Source organism: Amphichorda felina (assembly GCF_050947745.1).
Source record: "Amphichorda felina strain 45539 chromosome Unknown scaffold_4, whole genome shotgun sequence".
In the NCBI taxonomy this organism is placed as follows: Eukaryota; Fungi; Ascomycota; class Sordariomycetes; order Hypocreales; family Bionectriaceae; genus Amphichorda; species Amphichorda felina.
The window spans coordinates 792,075-816,229 of record NW_028145046.1 but is presented as its reverse complement, the minus strand read 5'-3'; the positions used below and the strand labels follow the sequence as shown (position 1 = coordinate 816,229).

The 24,155-nt window shown below is 54.5% G+C and overlaps 6 protein-coding genes across 6 annotated transcripts; 2 read left to right on the top strand and 4 right to left on the bottom strand.

The window, feature by feature from the left end:
• Positions 1–494: 494 nt before the first annotated feature.
• ACO1O0_004017 (uncharacterized protein) lies at positions 495–3,788 on the top strand (the record flags this gene model as incomplete). The annotated part of the gene is made up of 2 exons (XM_083193460.1): positions 495–1,629; positions 1,678–3,788. The coding sequence occupies 2 exons, from the start codon at positions 495–497 to the stop codon at positions 3,786–3,788; spliced, it is 3,246 nt and encodes a 1,081-aa protein (XP_083050408.1).
• Positions 3,789–4,120: 332 nt separating this feature from the next.
• Positions 4,121–6,454, bottom strand: NOC2 (mRNA-binding ribosome synthesis protein NOC2; the record flags this gene model as incomplete). Its single annotated transcript, XM_083193459.1, has 1 exon — positions 4,121–6,454. The coding sequence occupies one exon, from the start codon at positions 6,452–6,454 to the stop codon at positions 4,121–4,123; it is 2,334 nt and encodes a 777-aa protein (XP_083050407.1).
• Positions 6,455–6,769: 315 nt separating this feature from the next.
• VPS28 (ESCRT-I subunit protein VPS28) lies at positions 6,770–7,600 on the top strand (the record flags this gene model as incomplete). Its single annotated transcript, XM_083193458.1, has 3 exons — positions 6,770–6,856; positions 6,910–7,146; positions 7,202–7,600. 3 exons carry the CDS (start codon positions 6,770–6,772, stop codon positions 7,598–7,600), a joined length of 723 nt encoding a protein of 240 aa, XP_083050406.1.
• A 120-nt stretch (positions 7,601–7,720) lies between these two features.
• Positions 7,721–8,944, bottom strand: MDM12_2 (ERMES complex subunit MDM12; the record flags this gene model as incomplete). The annotated part of the gene is made up of 1 exon (XM_083193457.1): positions 7,721–8,944. One exon carries the CDS (start codon positions 8,942–8,944, stop codon positions 7,721–7,723), a length of 1,224 nt encoding a protein of 407 aa, XP_083050405.1.
• Positions 8,945–9,341: 397 nt separating this feature from the next.
• Positions 9,342–16,881, bottom strand: MDM12_1 (1-phosphatidylinositol-3-phosphate 5-kinase; the record flags this gene model as incomplete). The annotated part of the gene is made up of 2 exons (XM_083193456.1): positions 9,342–9,438; positions 9,500–16,881. The coding sequence occupies 2 exons, from the start codon at positions 16,879–16,881 to the stop codon at positions 9,342–9,344; spliced, it is 7,479 nt and encodes a 2,492-aa protein (XP_083050404.1).
• A 3,678-nt stretch (positions 16,882–20,559) lies between these two features.
• On the bottom strand, positions 20,560–21,153 carry uvi31 (bola protein; the record flags this gene model as incomplete). Its single annotated transcript, XM_083193455.1, has 3 exons — positions 20,560–20,782; positions 20,867–20,973; positions 21,055–21,153. 3 exons carry the CDS (start codon positions 21,151–21,153, stop codon positions 20,560–20,562), a joined length of 429 nt encoding a protein of 142 aa, XP_083050403.1.
• Positions 21,154–24,155: the final 3,002 nt, after the last annotated feature.

Below are 24,155 nucleotides of genomic sequence, written 5' to 3'. Positions count from 1 at the left end.
AACTGCCAAAGAATCCAGCTTCGAAAAGAATTGGCTGTTGTCCAGTGGTGATGCGGGGGCATTGGAGATTTTTGGGGAGGTGCCGGGCCGCGGGTTGCCAGCGGGTCCGTTCCTTCCAAGTTGGGGCTCTTGAATCCATCTGTGGCGTTAAAATGGCGCTCCAGACTCTGGTGTCTATAATTTGTGGCGCTTCCTGCGGTTTGTTTACTTTCACCCCAAAACAGATCCCTGCATCTTCGAAGCACTTTCCGCGACTCTTATTCCGCCGCCCACACTTCCACGTCCACCGCCTCCCACTTCGACAGAGCACAACACCGACCAAGGCGCGTCTTTCCGCTCCGCTCTTTCCATTGACACTCTACTACATCTTATAAACACTTCCGTGCTTCGACAACTACGCGTTTTGTTGCCCCCGGGCACCCCAAACATCCATCACCTCAATATCAACTCCTCCAGCAGCTCCATCACCGCGTCGAGAACGCGTGGCAAGAGCCATGGAGGCCGACACCGCTAATAGGTATCGTTCTCGCATTCTTAGAGAAATGAATGCCAACCGCGACAACCCCTTCAACTCCCCCCCATCGTCTACGGGCTCCCACGGCACCGTCAGCCCGACCCTCTCTTCCGTCTTCTCAGATCCCGACGGTGAGTCGACTCGGAGGCTCAACGAGGATATCGCTCGTGTCACCGCCCCGAGAAAGCTGCCCGTGAACCTGGAGGCAGCCCACCGCAAGTGGCCCGAGTTCTACGGCATGCCTAAGAGCCGCTCCGTCCCTATCTTTGAGGACAACACCGACACGAGACCTATGAGCCCCGAGTCCAAGGAGAACCGGCCTCCTGGTGCGGCCGCTAAACACACCGACGACTCGACACAAGATCCTTGGCAAGGCTCTGGCCGGACGCGTTCAGAGATGCAGCCACGCGTCGATAACGACTCAGACGCGTCCATCTTGCACAAGTCACCTGGCCGAGGCCTCTCGGTTCCGGGTCTCTCCGCGCACACTCGCCAACCCAGCCCTCTCGCGATGACACAGACACACGGCCAGTCAGCCTACGTTTCACATGATAAGGCTCGGTCGTCACTCACAGATGCCCTCAACGAGCTACGCAGGAGCTCTAAGAGCCCCAAAGATTTCGTTGGGGACTCTTTTTCGCCCAATTTGTCGTCTGGAAAGTCAAGCCTCACTGCAGTGCCTCCCTCGCCGGGATCTGTGGGAAGCAACGGTCATAACGCGTCTCATGTGCGGTCTTTCTTCATGCCGGATATTTCCCACCTGGGCGACTTCGTCACTGGCACTCTGCGCTTCAATGGTGCCGTGAAGAATGGTGTTCCCCTTCTTGTGAAAAGGGGAAAGGAATATGGTCGCCAGGAGAAGTCCTCTCAGGCGACTCATGCGGAAGTTGATGGGGTGGGAATCCCTGAAGACGAGGAGAAGATTTTCGTGTCTATGGATATGATCCGTGAGGAGATCATCTCTCTTCAAGAGCATTATGACAAGGTGCAAGACTATGCAGCCCAGCTCCAGCAACAAGTCGAGAGCCTGGAGAGTCAGCTCAAGTACAAGTCGTCAACTGTTATACGAGGCAGCTCGGACCGGACCAATGAACAGCTTATTGAACAGAAGAACCGTGAGTCACAATAATGAGACAACAATCTTCACCACTGACTTTTAACAGGATTGGAAGCCGAAGTCATCTCTCTACAGTCGCGACTAGATCAAGCGTCCCACAGGAACAGAATTAATGATATTGAGAATGACTCGCTCACACAGGAGAAGGACCGAGCTGTGCGAAAGCTTCAGGAAGCTTGCGACGACATCAATAAGCTCACTCGCAAGCTTAGCGCCAAGGAGAAGGAGTTGGAGGCATCGCACAAGCAGCTGGAGTCTAGCGAGAGAATGCGCCACGACAATGATACACTGCACCACGACATCGTCTCACTGAAACATGGCCGTGACGCTCTCGAGCTCGAGAATGCGTCGCTTCGCAGTGAAAACCAGACGGTGAAGCAGCAGACCGATGAATTGCAAGAGGAGGCGAAGGCTCTTCGACGGCAACAGGAGTCCCTGATCTCGGATAATAGATCCCTTCGATCTCACAACAAAACCCTCATGGACGAGAACGAAGATCTCCGACGGAATCTCGATGGAGTCCAGCAAGAACTCGACGATGCGCATAGGCAAATGGCGAGCCTTCGTGAAGAAGTCGAGACTCTCGGCGAGGACAGGTCGACACTTGGCGACGAAAATAGGAGCCTTGTTCGACACAACGAGAAGTATTTTAACGACAACAAGATCCTTCGCCGCGAGAACTCCGGCTTCGAGCGTAGCATCAACGACTTGCGTGATAAAAATCTCAAGCTGAAAGACGAAGTCAACTTCCTGAAGCAACAGCTGGATCACTGCCGCCCGATTCCTAAGGACGATTTCTCAGCCCGACTGGATGAGGAGACGGAGGAGAATATGACTTCAGCATTCTTCATTCCAGATATCACCATGAACACCAACGAGTCTGGGCCGGCGGAGAACACCGGGACCCAGAATATGCCCGCACTACCAGACTTCACTATGCAGAGCAACAGGCTATCGACCATTGCGGACGTTACGGAGGAGCTGACACAGAAGTCTGCGAAGAATGACATGACTAGCCACAGCAAGAAGCAACTGGGTCACCGACGGACAAAGAGTGGTAGCAAGGTACCTTCCAAGAGCAGCATCTCCACCAACCCCAAGGTTGCGTTCTCGATCCCGGACCCCTCCATCCACGGTAACAAGAGTTCATCCAATATAGCAAACCGAGGGAGCAAGCGACAAACCACTTCTCGCACTGGTCAGCAGAATGCCGCCAGGCGAATGTCATTCCCAACCAATGACATAATTACGGATAATGAAGACACCACCGGGTTCCTCTCTGGCGACAACACAACACAGGAAATGTCCGTGCCTGTCCACGAGATTATGAGATCGAGGAAGGAGGGCAAGGCCCAAGAGCAGCGGAACTCGAGGTCACAAAACGTGACTCAAACGAGTCAAAGGTCACAGCGTGCTCGATCGCAGTCGCGATCTTCATACAAGAATGTTCCTGTTGTCGATATCACAGCGGAGATCACTCAAACGAGCCAAAAGCCACAGCGGCCCCGGTCGCAGTCGCGGTCTTCATACAAGGGTGCTGCTGCCATCGATGTGACAACGGACAGCTACAAGACCACAGACAAGGACGCGTGCCCTGCTCTTTCCAATGATGCTCGTCGCGTATTGGACGGATTGTGCGAGCACAATTGCCAGAACTGTACTGTCTGCAGCCGCATCACCTCGCACCGCGGAGTTGTGTCTTCTGCCGACCTTGTGAGCGGCAAGAAGCGCGTCGTTGTTCCTCGGCCGGTGCCGGTTACTGATCGCGATCTCTCCACCGAGGACCCGACGATGCGTCCTGCGCACTCCCCTGGCCATGCCCTTGCCATGGTCATCAAGGGCCTTGAGGACGAGGCCCAGCATCTGCAGCTAGAGCTGACTCGCCTCCAATTTAAGTACAGTAGCAGCGACAAGGCACTTGGCCGCCGTGAGCGCCTCACCATGGCCGAGGGTATCCGCACGCTGCTGAAGACGCTTGAGGCAAAGAACGACCAGATCTACAGTCTCTACGATGTCCTTGAGGGACAGAAAGCAGCTGGCCAGGCCATGTCAGAGGAGGAGATTGAGATGACAGTTCTTAACATCACGGGCATGACTGTCAGGGACGTGACCGGTGCGAGTGAACAGCTGACCTGGGATGGTATCCCGGACCTCTGAAACGTGTCTCTCTTTCTCGAAGACGGCGTAACATAGGAATTGGCGTATGCACAAGAGGAAAATTGGATCATGCATCCCGGTGTTGGGGGGCGACTTGCACTTGCTCGTTGGATTAAATGCGGGATGGCTTTGGCTTTGGTTTTGGGCTGCATTTTTTGGAGTTTGAGTTGCCTTTTTGCCAGTTGCTTTTTGTAGGGTCTTGTATGGAGTATCGCTACTACAATGATGCCCTAGATGGGCTAGAATGAACATGAATTTTGAACATCACACTGGCGCCGCCTTGATTGTCCCCTGCGAAGGTATCCTGATTAAACCATTGACCGAAACAACCTCTACTCGTCCTCATCGTCATCGTCATCCTCATCGTCCTCTGCAATCTCACCTTCCACATCCATCTCATCTTCATCTTCCTCATCCTCACTTTCGTCCTCATCCTCGCCTGCATTGGCTGCCCTCTCCTCCTCCTTCCGCTTCCGCTCATCTTCCTTGCGCGCATCGTCGAGCAGCTTGGCCTTCTGCTCCCTGGCCTTGCGCTGCCCCACGACGTAGGCGCCCAGGGGCGTCTTGGCGACGTCAAAGTCCTTGAGGAAGTTGGCGACCTGGGTGCGGTCCTTGGGGGCAAAGTCGACCTTTGCGCGGCGCTCCTCGATGAACTTGGCGTTGGCCTCGAGCTTCTGGACGAGTAGGACGAGGGCGGAGGACAGCTTGGTGTTGCGGTTGCCCTGGGTCTTGGAGCGGGCCTGCTTGAGCCAGCGCTTGAGCTGGATGATGACGGGGAGGGCGAGCTCAGGGAAGGCGATGGAGGTGGACCAGAGGAGGAAGTACTCGCCGAGGAGCTCGACAACCTGGTCGCCGACGCCGTCCTGGTAAACGCGAGTGCGGAGGTAGGACTTGGGCGCCTTGTAGGAGAGGGCGAAGTCGAAGGCCTTGAGGGTGGAGGCCTTCGGCGGCTTCCTCATCTCAGCCGAGTTGAGGACCTCGAGGAGAGGGGAGGCGAGGGGAATGTAGGTGCCCGTGGCGCGGGAGGTGCGGAGGAGGGAGCGGATGAGGTGGAAGCGGAGGGGGAAGTATATGGCCGTGGGGATGAGACGGAGGGCGCCCAGGGTGACCTGGACGAGAGGGTAGATGAGGGGTCGCAGCAGGCTCTCCTTGCCAGCCTCGGCCTCCTTCAGGGGGCTGCAGTGCTCGGCGAGGACGCAGGACCAGAAGTCGAGGGAGTGGGTGTACTGCCAGTTGTAGACGATGCGGAATGCGTCGTTCTTATTGTTGACAATGCTGTTGCGCAGGTGGATGGCCAGCTGGCGGATGAAGGTGAAGGCGGTGGTGTACCCGACGGCCGGGTCAATGCCCCAGAGCTCGGCGGCCGAGTTCTTCATCAGGTTGATGCCCTGGATGGTGTTGGCGTTGGTGACGCGGCAACCCTGGATGAGGCCCTGGTACGTCGCCTTGAGGATCATCTCGCGGATACCCTTGTCGCCGATGACAACGAGGCGGCGCAGGACCAGGAAGGCTGTTATGCGCGTCGACTCGGAGCTGGCGGGCTGGGCCCAGAAGTTGACGACAGACTTGGCGAGGGCCTTGAGGAGCTTCTTGAAGGAGAGCAGATAGGGGAGGATGGGCATGATGGCAGAGAGGGTGAGCTTGAGCGTATTGTCGTCGGAGAGGGTGCTCAGGAGGTGCATGATGGACGTGGTGTAGGTCTTCAGGAGCAGCGAGAGGTTCTTGAACTTCCTCGTCTCCGTCTGGACGTAGACCTTGCCTGATGATGACTCCTTAGCGGGCAGATGGTGGTTCATAACCACTGGAATCTCCTTGAGCGCAAGTACCAGCACATCGTTGAAGACCTCGGGACTGTTGATGGTCCACCGCTGCTGATCGTCCTCGTCGTCCTCATTCAGATGCGCAGCGACCCTGAAGGCCAGGACAACCTGTCTCGCTGCTCGCAGAGACTGCCTCTCGGTGATTGATTTCCTCCACGTTGCCACCATCGACCGCGTCAGTTCGTTGATCTGCGCGGGCTCTTCTTCGACCTTCTTGGACTTCTTCTGCTTCTTCTTCGGCTGCTCATCTTCCGACTCCTCGCCGGGGCTCAGCTCGTCTACCTCTGCTAGGTCGGCATTGTCATCAAAGTCCAATGCTTCAGGATCGTTCTCCTTGAGGAACTTGTAGAATTCCGGGTCCTTCTCGGCGAGGTCATCCATGGTCTTCTTGCTCATGCCTCCCTCCTCGTCTGCGTCGTCTGAAGCGTCATCGTCGCTACCGCTCGCCATGGGGCCGTCGTCTACGGGGAAACCCGAGTCGCTTTCCTCGCTACCCTCGTTCGAGTCTTCCTTTTCTTTGGGGCCGTCGCGCTTCCGCTTGCCCAGCTTTCCACCCTTGCCAGCCTTTGTGTCAATGATGTCGTCGAAACCACCCTGGAAGAAGTCGTCGACGCTCATGTCATTGACCTTCCTCCCCTTCCCAATCATTTTTTTGGCTGCGCCATCCTTGTCGGCTTGGGGACCCTTGAGAAACTCGGCATCTGTGGCTTTCCGTGCCAGCTTCTTGGTCTTGATCTGCTGGCGCTGCTTGATCTTGGCCTCCGCCTTTCTCTTGTCGAGGACACCCGTGAGGTGCTTCTTCTCGAACTTCTTTGTCGCTTTGAGGTTCTTCTTTCCGGCACCCATCTTGGCGACTTCAATGGACCACCCGGTGGTGGTGGCGCTCAATTCGGGATGGAAAAGTTGAGGACGGTGCTGGTTGCGAGGCACAAGTCAATTGGGCGGCGCCTCTGAAGTTGACGCCGCCAAATTTTTTTTCCAATCGAGGCTTATCGATACCGACGTGGGGGCACGGGAACGGCAGGCGGTGAGAGGATTCTGCCGCTGCCCGTACGTAACCGCCGCCATGTGCCTCGATCGCTGTAGAACATCAATTGGGATCCGTCACCAGCCACTCAATCTCGAGGTTGAGCTCCCGATGCCTCACCTCGACTCGCCGCCATGATACCTCGTCAGCAGAGCTATGCGCCGACCCCCCATAGCTATGTACCCAACACCCATCTATCCGCGACTATCAACCTCGACGAGGTAAAGCCAATTCTCACCACCATGGCTCCCCGCGCTAACACCCCCACCTCCAGGAGGTGAAGCTCACCAACACGCGAGCCGAGCGCGACCTCCAAGAATCCCTTGCGGAGCTGTTCAGCATTATAGTTACCCTAGACGAACTCGAGAAGGCATTCCTCAAGGATGCGGTGCCCGAGGCTGAGTACACCGAGATTTGCGAGCGGTCCTTGAGACAATACAAGGCGCTGCTGGCCGATGAGACGATCGCCAAGGAATTTCAGGGACTGGAGGAGTTCAAGGCCCGGTGGGATGTATGTATATGGCGAATACTATTTCTATGCGTGCTTTTTATCTGACGCTGAGCAGCTCGAAGTCCCGCGCGCCACCGAACGCATACGAGTCGGCATGCCCTCCACCACCGTCAACGCATCCTCCTCTGCCACAGCCCCCGCCCCGTCCAGTGCTGCTGCCAACAACACCAGTGGCGTGCTCATCCTCGAAGCGACGCAAGAATTTATCACATTCCTTGATGCCGTCAAACTCGGCCTGCTGTCCAAGGATCAGCTGCACCCCCTGTTGTCGGATGTGATCCAGTCTGTCAATAGGGTCACGGACAAGGACTTTGACAACCGCGGCAAGATTGTACAGTGGCTCATCACTCTGAATCAGATGAAGGCCACGGATGAGCTGAGCGAACAGCAAGCGAGGGAGTTGGAGCTGGACATTCAGCAGGCGTACCAGGGGTTTAGACAGACGTTGACATGATAGATGGCGAATTTGGGTTGATTGCTGGGGGGTGATTTTGATAGCTAGAATGTACCGTGACGCCTTTTTCCTATGCCGGTAAACAATATACCCAATGCTTCTTTTATCCCGCTCCGTTTCCTATACCAGGAATGTCCAGAAGCTGGGGTATACGAATTCCTCCTCGAATATCCTCCTCACCTGCTCCAGCACGAAACGCTCCACCTTGCCCACGTTCTTCAAGCTCTGCTTACCCCCGTCCCTCTCGCCAATCTCACTCTCCACCATGATCTCCTGCAGCAACCCACCAAACCTGCCCTTCTTTTCCCCACTGCCCTTGTCGCCGTCCTCCTCCTCATCCGGCCCCACCGCCGTCATGGCGTCCTCTGGACTCAGGAAGCAAAAGTGCACACGCTTGCGGATGTTGGCTAGCACGCCGACGCCGTCAAACGTCAGGCCCGTGATGTTGAGCTTGAGCGGGATGCCCACGAAGCTGGGCATCGGGTAGTCGAGCAGGATCTCGGCCGTCAGGTTGAGCCGTATGTCGCCCGCGTACTGGATCCGGAAGACGGCCTGGACGTCCTCGACCCGGGGCTCCCTGCGCGGCGGGTGCTCGCCGTGGGCACCGGCCTGGCCCTCCTCGTCTTCGTGGTCGTCTTCCTCCTCCTCGATGGCCGAGTCGAAGTGCGCGTCCCGCGTCGGCGGGCGCGACGTGTTTACAGACGTGGGTGCCAGGGTCGACACGCTGCCCTTCTCGCGCAGCGCGGGATCGGGTGGCGGGTCAAAGTTCTCGACTGAGATGCTGCTCTGAGACGGGTTCCGGCTGTGGCTCGGAGTGAAGAGCTCTGGGTCGGGCGTTGGGCCCCTCCAGTTGTTGCCCAGGTGGGCTCCCGCGACGGCGGCCAGGGGCGTGTGTGAGCCTGTGCCGAGATGGCCCTGGAAGTAGTTGAGCCCGGGGCCACCCAGGATCCCTGGGGTGGAGGTCCCGAGGAATGGACTGCCCATATCATTGCCTGATGCCTCGCTCCTCAGCATCTCGCTCCTCAGTCCCTGCGGCCTCCTCTCGCCTTTCCTCTCGGCGACGCTAGCCCCACCGTCTGTTGCCTGTCCGTCGGCTCCATCATTGCTCTCCTCATCCTCGTCCAGGTCGCCCTCGTAGAAATCCGGGAGAGGGTCGGTTATGTCCTTGAGGACCAGGCGTGGAGAGATTGTGCCAAAGTGGAAGCCGTGTACCTTGACGGACTTGATGAAGCGCGGCAGCGGTACCGTCTGGAACTTGTCGTGGATGAATGAGCGGATGCGCTCGGCAAGGGCGTCGCCATCGGGGCCAGTCGTCAGCGTCTCCCAGTTGAGATCGATGGACATTTGGGTGAGACTGCCGTGATATGGGCAGTCTGGGAGGCCATCGGGGTTGACGGAGGCAGACTGCTGAGATTGAGGCGTCGATAATCCGACGTTGACGGGTGTTCAAGTGGGCGAATCTGTGTCGTGACGTTGAAGCCCCACCTCTTCATACAGCCTCCGTACAGCACCTTGATACTTTAATAATTAAGTACAAGCTGAGCGTACAGGCTTGCATCACAGGGAAAATTGTCCATTCTAGCTCACGGATTTGAATAATCTTCATTTAAATAACAATTGCTACCATTGCATGATGCTACGTGACTCATTATCGTAATGGCACCATTTCTCATGCCCCCCAACTACGGGCCACCACATAACCCAACAGGCCTTGGACACGCCCACAGACAGCTCTGGGAGTTTACTGCTCGAGCTCCTCAAACCTCGCCCGTGAATAGTAGTTTGGGTACTGGGGATAGTTGAACAGATGCCAGCACGTCGGAGACTGCAGAATGTACCTGGCCCATGTTAGTTGCGACGCCCACAAAATGCCTAGGTGATAGGAATATCAGAACATACCTCGCCATGGCCTCGCGGAAACGGTTTTTGTATTCCTTGGGACTCGTCACTGTGGGCCGATTTCGGCCGCCACCCCCGAACCCCCGGTCCTTGATCCAACTCTCTAGTTTCTTGTCCCAGGTATACGTCCTGATGCAGTCAATGATGCCGACCACAAGTTCCTTGCGGTCCTCGTCGACTGCAATCATCAGCGAGTAGTCCATGACATTCTGCCGAGCTAGGAACAGCGTGTCATTCCAAACGGATGCTCTGAGAAGCTTCTTGGAGTGCTCTCGTGCAAACAGCGGGGATTCGTAAATGTACTCGACCATGTTCTCGTCAAGCAGAACCTCGTTCTGCTCGCCGGTGGATTGGATCTTGCGGTTTCGCATCGAGCCTTTCAGATCAAAGATTCTTGTTGGTGATCGGTCGTAGAAGAGATTCTCTGTCACGAGTAGGTCCAGCCTGACATCCACCCCCGTCAAAGGATTCTTGATCAGGACCTGGAAGAAGCCTACCATCTTGGCAATGACAGAGGGGAGGTCATGAAAGAGTGCTTCGGCCATGATGCTGAAGTACCCAGGTGCGAAGCGCAAAAATGCCGAACTCTCGATTGGCGACAGAGACTTGAGCACCAATCGATCATCTAGAGTCTTCAAGAAGACCGACTTGGTCTTTCCGCCCTTGGAATCCCACTTGAGGCAACGGGACAGAGATTCAACAATGCGCTCCGCAACACCGCACTTCTTGCGAAGAGCGTCGAACTGTTCCGCGTAAAAAATTCTGCATGTCATGACCGAGGCGCCATCCTTGAATAAGTACTTTAGATGCGTGCCGGTGGATCTGAGTAAGCTCTTCTCCAGTTCAGACTGATCCGACATATCCCCGTTTTCAGACGCTGGGATAGATCCTAGGTCCGTCTCTGCAGAGCTTTCAATTCCTTCCCGCGCTGATGCCTGCGCCTGAGCCTTGATCTGGGCGAGCTTGTCTTTGTAATCTTCGCTATTGAGCGCGAGCGCTATAACTGAGCTTGGTTCGTCCTCGCGGACGATGATATCTGAATCAACAAAGATATGGTCGTTCCCGGTGACTGGATAGTCAAGCATCGGCCATCCGCTGGCTGACCTCTCGGCCCAAAAGTTGGTGAGGTACTTCATCAGACTCGTCTTTTGATGTTTTGGTAGCTCGAGCGGAATTTCATCGTTAGGCTCCATTGAGTCGGCAATTTCTTTAATTCCTGGTAGGAACTCTTCTGGAACCGCAGGCTCAGCATCACTGGCGGCCCCATCGTCATCAGAGGGACCTTGGCTAGTCTGCACATGGCTCGACTGGTCTCCAGGCTGTTCTGTATCTCCTGTCTGCATCTCCTTTTCGCGCTGTGGGATCTTGGCGTCTTCAACGTGGATCTGATCTTGCTCGGGTTGTGGGGTTACCTCGCCGGACGGAGTCGGGGTCATCTCTGACTGTTTGAGTTCGGTCCCGCGCTCCGGTCCTTGCTTGGTTCCTTGTGCCTGCTCTGCAAAAGCCTCGTTCACATCGTCATATACCTCTACAATGGCCTTGGTTGATGTCCTTGGTAGCATGGCGCGAGGCTGGCGCAAACTTGCGGCACGTTGCTTGCGATCACGGATACGTTCTTTCTCGAACTCCCGACTGAGTTGCTCGAAATGCTTTGCAAGTGTTGACACCCTGGAAGGTTTCTTATGGACTAGTCGGGGTATGCTGGATTGTCCAGTCTTTGTTCGACTTTTCAACGCACTGAGGCCGAGTCGTTCAGAGAGCTTCTTATCTACCTTGACCGAGCCCTCAGGGATATGTTGGTCTATATGCTCTGGAACAGTAGCTTTTCCTTCCTTGATTGCGTTGGCTTTTCCCGAAGACGATTGTGACCTAGGAAACGGTCTCGCCGGTTGAGACGCAGCCCGTAGGAGCGGTGGTGAGAGGTCGTTGCCTGATCTGCGCGCCGCCCTACGACCAGAAGTCTGCTTGGGACTGTCGGGTGTTGGCGTTGTTCTGCCCGTGTCGCCAGCTTGAACGGGTTGTGTGGTGTTTTCTCGGCGCTTTTGGTCGATCTTCTCGGTCAACGACAGCACTGGTGGTGGATGGTCGCTGGTGGCTCGGGCAGCCGCAGTCGGTCTCGGAGAGGTTGGTTGAGCGGGTGAAGGAATCTTTGAGGTGGCTTCGCAGTTTATGGGGATGGAAACTCCTTCGGGATGCCCAACTGGCACGGGGGAGCCTGCTAGGTCGAGAGGCTCAACTCTCTCAATGACACCTTCTGCTGGGATATCTACCTTGATATCCTCACTTGTAGTATGCTTCTCATCGTTTGTCCTGGCAGCAGAAACCGAACTTGTCTCCGCACTTGCAGTTTCTGTATATTCTGTGGGCTGGGTGTATTTCTCATCCGCTTCCGTAAAGGTTTGAGACGGAGGCTCATCGGTATCGCCCACAGACCCCGAGCCCTCGTTCGACACAAGCGACTCCTTTGACTCGTTGTCAGCAAACATCTTCTTGAGTTGCATCATGGTCAACTGTCTCATGTCCTTGTCACCCAGGAAGTCGGCTTCAAATTTGGCAAATGCAGCATCCCAGTCATTGGAGCCTTCAAACATTTGTCGCGTGATTTTGTTGAACGGTACCACCTCGTAGTACTTGGAGTTGACATATATGTTTTGCAGCTCGCGGATCATGGCAGGCTGATCTTCTTGCGCCTTCTTGGTGAGCCGCTCCAGCTCAATCTTACACGATTCCGCCTTCTCGGGGAGAACGCTGTCGATCCTGATGCCTTTTAGACGGGCTTTGACAGAACTCATAAACCGGTTCCATCGCTCCTCCACCTTAGTGAAGATTTCGTTTTTCAGCCTCAGGTCATTTGCCACCTTCCATGTGATTCTGGCCCGAGGTACCACAATCTCCAGGAGGTCGATGGGATCCCAGTGAATCCGTATACGAGAGTCTTCGAGGCTGAAGTAGCGCACGTGATCCTTGTGGTGATCATGGGGACACTGAATCGAGTCCTTCATCCGTAAGCCCCGGCCCCAGTAGAGCAGTTCTAGATACTTCCCAAAGGAATATTTGAACGTAGACATGGACATGGGCGTCTCTTCCGAGTCCTTGTCACAGATTTTGCAGTACGTCCACATCGTAATTCCGTCTCCTAGATCAGGCGTCCGTGAAGGAGCATTGGCGAGGTGTTCAACAACGACGGTGATCCGCGACTGATCATGGACGTACGTCCGATGGTGCTCTATCATCTTCCGCTCGCACCCGTTGGAGTTGCAGATGTCGTTTTTGCTGTAGACCAGGTCCTCAATGTACTGGCCCAAGGAACAGTCAGGATACATGTCGGGATCATATCGCTGCTCGTCGTAAAAGTTAAAGGCGATCAGGCTCGGCTCAGTGCAAGGAATTTTGGTGTCTGTGCAAATGACCGAGTAGAGTACGACGATATTCTGATGGGAAAAAGGGTCGAAGAGGTCCAAGTTTCCCTGGATATAAGTCTCCCAGTGTCGTGTCTGGGTCTGGTAGTTGAATAGTGCCTTGTCGTACTCGGCGTCGTGGACAGCATGGAGAATCTCCATCATTTGCTTTGGAGCTTTCTGGTCAATCTTTTCAACCATTTCGGGCTTGATCAGTTGAAATCGATGGGTTCCAGGTGTTTCAGGATCACCTTTTACTTTGGTGTCCTGTTCCTCCTTGCCCTTGACCTCGATGTCTTCAATCTCTTGACCCTCTAGTTCATGCTCGTCTTCCACTTCCTCCCCTTCCTGCAGCTTGGTTGCTTCATCCTCCTCTCGGTTCTGTGCCTCAAACCTTTCCTGTTCTTGGACTTCTCTCAGCTCTATAGCATCGTGTTCCAGAAGTCGCCGTAGATAAAGCAGGCGCCTCTCTTGCTCTCGAGCCTTCATCAGAAGATAGGGCTGAGAGAATTTGACGTAAGGTGAGGCGGACAAGATTTTAGTCTCGTATTTGGCAACCATGTCGCTATAGTATGTAGGCATGGGGACATCATCCGGAACCTGGCTGTTTTGGTCACTGCCTGCGTCCATCTCCTGTGCTGGGGGAGGCGCGGTGTTGGCTCGGCCCAGCTCGTCAGATGCTTTTAGAGAGCCTTGCTCTTCCTCGCCGCCAAAATTTGAGCTGTCCATCGTAGCTTGAGAAGGAGGTTCACTTTCAGAAGCTTCATGGAGGATGACAGTGGGGCCATTCTTGTCAACGACACTGGCCGTGCTGCCGGATCGGAAGCTTTCGTTCATAGCCTGAACCGAGTTCGAGAGAGATGTTTCTCCAGATTCCGGTGGTTCAATGGACTCATCCCTTAGCAAGCTCGACTCCAACTTGAGGTTGTAGACGACGTATACCATGAACTCCACTATCTGTTTGATTTTCCCAAGGACCTTATGGTCCGCTCCTCGTAGAGATATTGTACAGCCTAGGTTCGGTCTGCACCCGGAGAGAAAGATGTACGACTTCTTCCGGCCGGGGTAGTTATTGTTGACGAACGTCCGAACCTCGAATGATGAGCATTTGCCCACTCTGACGGGCAAAGCCAACATATCAAGCGAGGTGATGATCTCAGTTTCGGCGCACCGAGCCACGGCTTCAATGACTGTATGCTTGACATTGTAAGCCACGGAAATGTTTGCCTCCGAGAGATACTGCAGAGCAACGCCCGAAACCCCCTTCTCCGCTAGTAGAACATTTGGTCGTAGATTTGTAATTCTTTGGACAACAACCCGAAGGTATTCTTTTTCTTGCTCAATGACTGGCTGCAGGCTCATAAAATGCTGCTGGTGTCGTTGGTATTCGATCGGGAAAGTGACTAGGATGATCCGAGGGTTTGTAATCTTGCGTGCCATGCTCTTTAGAGCTAGATTCTTGGTGAACACGACACCCGAGATATACGAAGTGTCGGCAGGCCTGCCTCCTGGTATCCTCTTGAGCTTGACGTAGTGTCTGATGTCCATGTCCTCCCCTTGTGATAGGTCAGGATCAACGTCGTCCGTAGCTCGGAGCAAGATTGGGACTAGAGCGTTCTGCCATGGAGATGGGTCTGGAGAACCTGCATCTTCCAGCAATTGATGAAGGAGCCTGTGCACATGCCGCAAACTGGACTTGTTCAGCTCGACCTTGGGCTTCTTTGGGCGCTGGAACGAGTCACTGCGCGTAAGTTGGTGTGCCACTTGTCCTTGATGGTCCATGGAGAAGAGAATCTCGGAGGAGACCGAGGGTCCCTTATAGACAGCGGACTTTGGCCTAGGGGATGGGAGATAATGACCACTCCCGCTGATACTCAAATTCCGCCGACGGTTGAGACGTCGGTGGCTAATGAGACTTGGGGGGCCATTCATCTCGTCGAAAGCACCCCTGCCGCTAATTCCACTGATGCTTTTCTCGCCTGCCCTATGGCGAGTTCTCTTTCCTGCATTGAGCGATCCCGGGAGGTTCGATCTGTCGTTATCATAGGGTTCCGAGGATAACTCGGCGCCAGACATGGTAGAAAACAACCCCATCTGCTCATCACCGCTGGATTCATCCGACATATAGTCGGCTAGTTCGGGGTCTATAATGTTGTCGTCGTGGAAAGCAGGGAATTTGGGCTTCTTGGAAGATTCTTCCTCAATGCCTTTACGGAAGGGAGCACGGTTCTCCGGCGCACCCTTGAAGCGACCTAGACTGCTATGCTTTGAAAGGTGTCTTTTGTGCCCGGCCGACGACTGTGGTCTGCCTGCTGCGAGGGACTTGAGAGAACGAGAGGACCCGGGCCGACTGAGTTGGGGCGCGTCAATCTCGAGCACAGCAGAGGACCGATGCGAATGTCGCACCCGTCGGGTAGCTGGTATAGCCATCATAGGTGTGGAGAGAGGGCGAGCATCCTCGGAACCTTCTGAGCCAACAATCATGTCTTGTTCCTTCGCCTTGGGCCGGCTGGGTGCGCTGGGGGATTTGGAATTGCCAAAGCCCATGAGTCTAGGCAGGTATCCCTGCTGGTCGTCTCCCGAGTCTTCTGATCCGCTACCATCGAAGCGACGGCTGATGACGTCGAGACACCGTTTGCACACCCGTAACGAACCTGGAACCCCAAATTTCTCGCCTGAAATGACGGTCGTGCACTTAGAATCGAAAATGCACCCGCATGTACGGCAGTGATGCTTGCGTCTAAAGGCGGAAAACGGGGTTTGGCAGTAGAAGCACTCTTTGACAGTGTCATCCTTCATCCATGACTCCTTGTTCAACACCTGTCTTCGCATCCTGTCCAACTGGGTAAGACGGTCGGTTGCCCCTTCATGGCCCATCGTCGTGCCAGGGATCTTGCCTGATCGTGTGTCATGGACATTAGGATCGTGATCCAACGACTCATGGTATACAGAGTTATGAGCAGATATGCTAATAGGACTTGCAGCAGCGGTCCCCCTGTCGGTAGAGGATCCTCGAGACCCAGGCGACTGAGATCGTCGGCTGAGTCGGTCGATGGCCGCAGGCCGTCTTCGGATATCGTCTGGGGATAGTAGGAGAGACCCTCCGGAGGGCGTTCGAAGGTGTCGCGTTTGTATCGGCGGGAGTGGAGGAACCGAGCTTTGAGATGCGCTCTTCGTTGTGTCGATGCTAGCAACACTCGAAGCATCGTCTCTGTTGGATCTCGGCGGTAGCTTGCCCTCTTTCGAATCGTAGAGACGGGCTTCGAGGTCTACTCTGCTTAAGCTTCGTTGTGCCGACCCTTCAGCGCTATCCCGTGTGCTAAGCCTGCTACGGCCTGCCTCATCTTTAGATAGGACTGGAAGGTCGGCGACAACAGAGCTCGTAGCATTTGTAGGCAGGCTCTGGCGGCTGGAGCCCTGGGACTTGGGTCCGGTCATAAGACTTATGCTTGTCGGCTTAGATGACTGTGGCAGCTGGGATCGACTATCCGCCGACCCCGCCATAACTCCGGATGGCATGTCCATCGCGGTACCTGGCTGGACCTGCGATATTGTTGACGTGCTTGCGCTGGTGTCGGTGCGGTTCAACGACGATCCCGAGTGCCTTGATGCACGGCTCGCTCCATCGACTTCCGTTTCGTCGCCATCTTGTGCACGTTTCGCAGAGCTGCCAACCCCCACAGCTTCCCGAAAACGGGTGTAGAGCCCACTGAAGCCTTGCTGCACTATGTCGCCTGCAGTGCCCTTGTTTTCGCTCGCAGAGGTCGGTATGGGAGGGGGCGCAAAGTCGTTGAAGGTTGTTAGAGAGTCAGCTCGACTCGCGGCGGTATGTATCTTATCCAGCGCGAAAGCAAGCTGCTCCTTCTCGATCATAGAGTTGGCAGAGGCAACGGACCCACGGCGGGTACGAAAGCTGATGGGCGAACCCAGGGACCCCGAGGCCTGGGACTCTGCCGGCTGCCTCGAGGATGAGCCGCTAGCCATTCCGAAAGCTTTGTGGGAGTGTGGCGGAGAGTGTAGGAGTCATCAGCGTCGGCGTTTCGTTTCTCAGTCGTTCGACGGCGCGGCGGGAATGGGGATGATGCTTCTCAAAGCCGGAAACATGGGGAACCCGATAACATGCTGGGTTAAGGAAGGTTGCGATAGAATACAGAGATCCAAGTCGTTCTTTGGAGCAAGAATGGTGGGCTATTGACGTTCTTCGTCAGATTTGATGTCGGGTCGCGTCGTGAAGGTCGGTATACGGTAGTAGGCGGCGGTAGGCGGTGTCCAGGGTCAGACACAAAACGCGACCATAGCCTAGAGTGATAGCGGATTACAAATGGTACTGGAGCTGGTCTACTTATGGCTCGGGTGGGTAGTCGAATGAATGGAATGAGAGCCAAGGTTGGCTCCCTCTTTGCCTCCAGAGTTCCCGTCAAGATGGGGTGGTCTCAACTGAAAGCTCCAGCTTCCGGTGCAGAATGACGCCAGGCCTGACCTTCCCTGTTGCCTATCGTTCCTGGAGAGTTTAACGCCGTCGCGGGGAATGAGGTGGGGCACTGGTTGGAAGGACCTGTACTTTGTACAAGGGCATTTGCTCATTGAGCCAAGAGTAGCTGTACCTGGACAACGCTGCTCCACCATGGATGACAAAAATACCTCGTAGCTCTGAACTAGACAGCCCACACAGATACACAGATATCTCAAAGTGGCATGCTAGCGTTAGGTTCCCGAGCACCAAAACATGATTAAACAAACAATGAGATACTAGTCGGATGATAGAGAGTCCATACGAGAGTCATCTGCCAATGCTGTCAACCCCCAGCTGTGCAGATCCGTAGGAGCTTCATAACGTGGAGACCATTACCTTTTGTTTTTGTCCATACGTCCGACCCATGATAGCGGCAAGTGCCAACCCAAAAGTCGTCCCTTGCGCGACCCGGACCGCGTCTTCACCTCAACACGTCTTCAACAAAGCAGGGCAAAAGCAACTCCAAGCGATCATTCTACCCGAACCACGCCCTAGGTCCTCAGCTCTGAACAACCACCTCTCGCCTGAGATTATTTCATCTTCGGCAACTGTCTCACGCCAAATCGCCTCCCTTGGAACGCCTCAGCACTTCAGACAGGCAGAACTCGTGAATCACGGTCTGATGTGACGCCATTCTGGGGAGGGACGCGGATTTCATGACGTTTTGTCTGTTCTGCAGCCATGTCATTCGAAGTCACAAAGCTGCTTGGGCGGCATAACTCTACCAGCATTCCCAAAGATCAGCAGAAATTGTTGGATAGGCATGGCGTTGGAGCGGTAGGCGGTTGGAGCCACCGTCCGAGCCTGGACGATGTCCCGAGCCACGTGCTATCTACAGTCACAGACGCCTATGTGGAAAGCAAAAAGAGAGATGCCAACACGGCACGTCTACCCTCGGATGTCCATCCCTTTAAATCCACCAAGATCAGCCACAATCACAACGGCGTCGGGACAGGCAGCCGCCAAGTCTCTCACAGCGACTCCGAAGTGACTCCATCACGCTCCCGCTCCCCAAACACCACTCAGAATCCAAGACCCAATGGTAGCCACGATGTTATTGGGCAGTCTACTCCAAAGCGGCGGGCAGACAGTTCTATGCTCGCTTCCTCTCCCGAGAGGTTCACCTCCTGGTCACCTTCGGAGAAGGAGGAGGAGGAAATAGAAAATGCTTTGCCATCCAGTCAGTCTAAAGAACTACCCCATCCAAGCCACGATACCGCAGAGGAGCACATGGCCCCTCCACCCAGACCAGCAGCATTTACACGACTTGCCCCAACTTTCGACTTTCCCTCCAGTGGACCAGAGGAAGATCTTGAGGTAGAACTGCCTGCAGCCCAGCTCCCAAGCCAGACTTGGGCTCACCGAACTATTGTTCCGGAGTCTTCTATCAGGACTCCTAAGTCCTGGCACCCTCCCGTCTTGGAAACGCCTACCTGTGCGCAACCTAGCCAAACCGTGATTCCAGGAACAGTGATTCATGATCCGAGCTTACCGCGACAAGTTGAACAAGTCCAACCGCGGCCCAGGCGCATGAAGCCCATAGAATTCAGTGACTCGGGTGACGACAGTCCTACAGCACAGCCTGCAAACGTTTTGACATCCTTCCAACGGATGGCTTCAACAAGAACATATCAGGAGATCAATAGCTCCAACACCACTGCGTCAAGTTCAGTTGTTGCTGCATCGCTCCGCCAATCTGATACGCCAGGCTTGGATGTGTCTCCTAGTGCGGAGGCTGTCCCTTTGGCGACGGAAGTTGGAGAAGAACCTCCCGAGAATGATGATTGCAACGGCGTGGTTCTAGAAGATACCAACTTCCAGGAACAGCACTCAGCTCCTGAAATAAGACATGATGAAAATAATCAGGTCTTGGCTTCAGTTGAACACGAGGGTCCAGACCAGCCGACCCACACACCATTCGAGACATTTTCGCAGGTCTATCCGAGCTATGTGACAAAGTACTCAGGTACATTGTTGTCCTTTGTCAAAGCTTGTATATGTCTTAAGTATATGTCCAAGCACAGAAGCCTGAATCACTTCCTATGGGATGATTTTATCAGAGCTTTCTCTGCGGAATATCTAGGCTATGTCCAGCATACGCCCAGACCATTGGTTGCTAGCGAGTGGTACAATGACCGAGAGGAGCCGCCCTTGTTCCAAGAAAGAGTTGTCCAGAAGGGTAACCTGGACCTTATCCTGCAGCTATATCCCAACGAGGTAATGAAAGCCAAGAGAAATATCACCGCGGACAACGACGACCATGAGATAACCCCACCAAAAACGGCGACCATACACCCACCTACGTCTAGGTCGAGCGATAAAAGTGGCGGGATAACAGCGTTGTCAGATCAAAAGCAAGAGGTTTCGATTTGGCAGACGCGGACATTCAAGCCACGTGCTACAAGCCGCCCGACACCCCAAAGTGGCCCGACCCATACGAACGACAACATGGAGGTCAAAACGCCAAGCAATCGTCCGAGTCGCGAGAGACACGCGAGGCGTAGTTTGGCTTCTCGGGCAGTCGATCTTCCAGCGGGCACTCCCCGGCACTCGGGCGTCCAGGTTACCAAAGTCCCAGGCTCGACCCCGAAGTCTTCACCAGGCGTTTCCAAGCCAATATCTCAGTTGAAGTACTTAAAGGGGCTAGGGAAGCCACGGACTGCTAAAGAACAAGAGAAGCTTCGAGAACACATGAGAAGGCCATCGAGTGGTGCTCGAACGATGGGGCCTAAGTGATAGTTACAAGGAATTAGCGCAACTGCGGCGGCGTCTGATGGGAATCTTCGAAAGCACCGCACAGTGTCATGCGGATGAAATTTTTCAGCCTTTGTCGGTATTCGATAACCTGTCCTGTCAGAGTGTTATATATTACACATTTCTAGCTCATAGGCAAGGAGTTTTGAAGGGGGGAATTGTCATTATCCGTTGCGTGGGCGACCTGTCTAAGATAGCGGGAGGGACCAACAATCTGAGCCTGTTTCTGGTCCAATAAATAGCTCCTTGGGGAGCAGTTGTTCTAATCCTCCTCGTCCCGGTCTCTGCTTGCATATTCCAGCGAAGCAACACAGGTGATACTCCCTCATAAGCACATATACCATCGATCTAAACCGTAAGTCTTTTTTTTTCTTCTTCTTCCGGCTGGTTCTCGATTACTCTGAGGTGGGTGCCGATTCGGCAGCCGCCTTGGCCTTGGCGGCCTCCTCTTGCTCCTTCTTCTTCCTCTGGCGCTCCTCCTCCTCGGGCGTCAGGGTGCGTAGCTGGAGGGCATGGATGCCGCCCTCGACGGCCATCTCATCCCTCAGCAGGGCGTAGACCATCCTGTGACGCGCGGGCTGCATCTTGGACGCGAAGGCGTCGGACGTGATGACGAGTCTTTAGATGGGGGGGAAACAAAATGTAAGCCAAACCTCCCTTCTCGCGGGAGGGTACAGTCCATCTCAGAGCCGCGGAACATACCTGAAGTGCGTCTCCTTGGACGTGCTGCCCTGCATGGCCTTGTGGTGGGAGTGCAGGTGGGAGTCATTGTAGATCTCCAGGGTCTGGGGGTTAAGTGCGGCGGTGATCTGGAAAGAGAGAAAAGCATGTCAGACGGCGATCCCGAGTGATTTTCACTGGGGGAAAAAAGCTGATGAGAGAGGGCGGACCTTTGCGCGGATGGCGTCCTCGAGAGGCGTCGTGCTGGAACTCATGGTGGAGAGCTGTCGTCCCACAGCCGAGAAACCAAGGGCGTAGCGGCGGAACATGGCGGGATGGGGTTGGTGTGATGGTTGAGAGGTTTGAGCGGTTGTACGGTTGAACGGCTGATGGTTGATGGTTGATGGATGACGGTTGATGGTCAATTCCTCGTCGGCTTTTCTCCTGAGACTGAATATCTTTCACTCTGCGCCGACCGCACGCACGCAACGACAAGGCCGTACTTTTCAACAATCTCGACTGCCAGAGGAGGAGGGGCGGGTGAAAGGGAAAGACGAAGGTTTGAAGCGGGGTAATAAGGGACGGGAGAGGACGAAGAAATGGTACTTCGTACTTGCTTCTTGAAGGAAGAGAAGGAGCAAGAAATAGTGGTGAAAAAGGAAAAAGAGGCGGAAGAAGACAAAGCTGTCGGTCGGTTGAACCTTTTTTTCTCGTTTCCGTGGTTCGGTGAAGTCGGTGAGACGAGCAGAGGCGAGCGTTGTCCAATCGAGTGGCACAGCGCTGCATGGCATCTGCGTGGCGGTGACGGCTGTATTCTCGATGTGGCCTAGCGGTGGTGCTGCCTAGACTACCTGGACGCCCTGTGGCCTTTCTTCTCTTCCAGCGCTTGCTGCTCACTGCACCTCGCCCACCTCCGCACCCTCCTCACCGCGACGCCAGGCGGGAGGAGTCGAACCGCTGTTTCATGAGATGGCAGCCTCGTGCTGCAGTTCACCTGCACGAACCAATGTAGGCAGCACTGCTTTGGGGGATCGGACCCTGTTGTGAATGCCCTCACCATCTCATGGGGGCCAGCACCGAGATCTTCGTACGGCCTGCCCCGCTTGGTCCGGCGTTGGGCGGAAGCAACATTGAACACATCAACCCTGTGGCACTGATGGGAGCGGTCAAGGTTGTTTGATACACAGTACAGATTACAGTAGTCTCTACTATTATACGAATAGTAAACACCATTCCACGCATGCCAGCGCGCTACTTCCAACAATGGTCCTCTCTCTACTCCGTACACTATATCATGTATGGAGTGCTAGGCAAAGCTTTGATTCCCCCGTTCCTCGTGCTCCTCCCGACCCTGACCCGTGTTCTCGGTGACCCTCGCCGGCCGGACGGGCCCAGTTGTCTCGGGACGGGTACCCGCCGATCAATTTTAGAAACTCACAAACGCATAGACCGCAGGAGGAGAAAGTATGAATAATAGAAAAAAAAAAGTATATGGGTTGTCCTCCTCGGCGAGAATAAGAACGAGGCTCTTGCTGGTGAGCCATAGCAGGCAATGGCGGTCTGGGATAGGATAGGTCACCGGATGGCTGTGAACTGGTGCCTCCAAGCCAGCCTACTGAGCAATCGTCGGCGCATCGACAAAAGGAAATAAGATGCACCGCATAAAGCGGCACGGGCGAGACTCAGGCACGCGGCCAATCAGGCCAGACGCCGCCCTTTGCTGGGCCCAAATGAGGTGTCGCCACGATGTTGGGGCGGAATCCTCGTTACCGCCTTTCTGGCCCTGCCGCCTCCTGTGCAGGTTGCATGAGTGCATGCACATAGAGTAGCATGCAGGTGACACAGATCCCCGTCCTTCTAGCGTGTGATGTGAACCTCTGCGCCCACCTTGGGCCTCACGGGGCGGAAAGATGGTTGTCAGATGAGAATAAAGGGGGTTGATTCTGGGAGGGGTACTCCGTACATGGGCGGCAAACGGCAGCTGTGACGGCAGCCAAGGGTGATCTCGTGACATTTCCTGCTTCAATCCAGGCAAGGTAGTATTTTATCTAATCTTATATCGGTATCTTATCATGGCGTGCTCCGTTGGGGGTGTTGTATTTCAAACATCGGCCTCTGTGTGCTGAAAGGCCGCTGGTGGAACTGGGGGACGTGGATAGGAGGCCCTTCTCCTCGACACCTTTGATGTCCTTGAATCGACCAGCCAGAAACTCCATAACGTTGCGCCATGAGTACCATATCTAAGTAGTAATAGTATCAAACCTATATGTGGGGGGGAACCACTTACACCCAATGGGGGAATGCGCGAGAATCGGTATTCCGTACTAGCTAGCAACCTCCACAACGCCACTATTGAGAATGTCAAGACATACTATGCTGATTTCTGCCTCTATGGGGGCAATCTTGACGTCCTTTATAGTCTCATGGATGGTCTTCGGGGTGCATTCGCTTAGTTCAATCCCGCTGATCTTACTAGTGTCGACGTAGTCCTTCTACATCAGAGTCAGCGTCTCTGCAAAGTGAGTTCTGGATTCCTCCAAGCAATTCCACAAATATTAAGCATATTTGCTTCATTAACCTGGGTGAAGGTTTAATTAATCGACTGGCGCATAAATTTGGCAGAGAGGGGGGGTTGTCGCCTTTCGCATCCTCCTACTGTAGCTTCCTTGATGATGATGGTGACCTTATCAGCCTCCTTACGGTACTTTGGCAAAGAACTCCTGGAGAAGGGTCATCGAGCTTTGGTCTTGGCCGTATATTTCGGCACCGTTCTAGCGGTTAACACCATTATTGAGAGACGTCTTCGTCACCTGAAGAGACTGAGATGGGCGGCGAAATCCCGCCGGCGAGGCCTGTGTCACTGCCCATATTGTGAGAGGTGCTTGATAGTAGCGAAGCATTCTCGTCAACTTATCTATGAGGTCAAGCTTAATGGGCCTAACGAACGTTTCTGTTGAGAGATGGCATGATTCAAAATGAGGTTTATTTGTGAAGTACGAATGGTAGTTGGCTGTGAAGATGCCATTGAGTGCCTCGGCACTATACACTGGAACATCGAATAAACCCAACGGATATGAGTGATGCAACGCTGTGATGGAGGAGGGGTCCAGCGCACCATATATGTATGCCATTGCTCCATAACAAAATCATCCATGCCTGAGCGTTGGCAATTCCTCACAAATCATCCGCTGCACTGCAGTCACAATCAAGACGGTTCGCCGACGAAGCCAACGGCACGCATACAAGTCAACGACAAGATGATAGAGCCACTTGTATCCGTAGATCGGCTACTAAGATGCAATTGATGGTGGGGTCAGAGCCGGCTTTATCG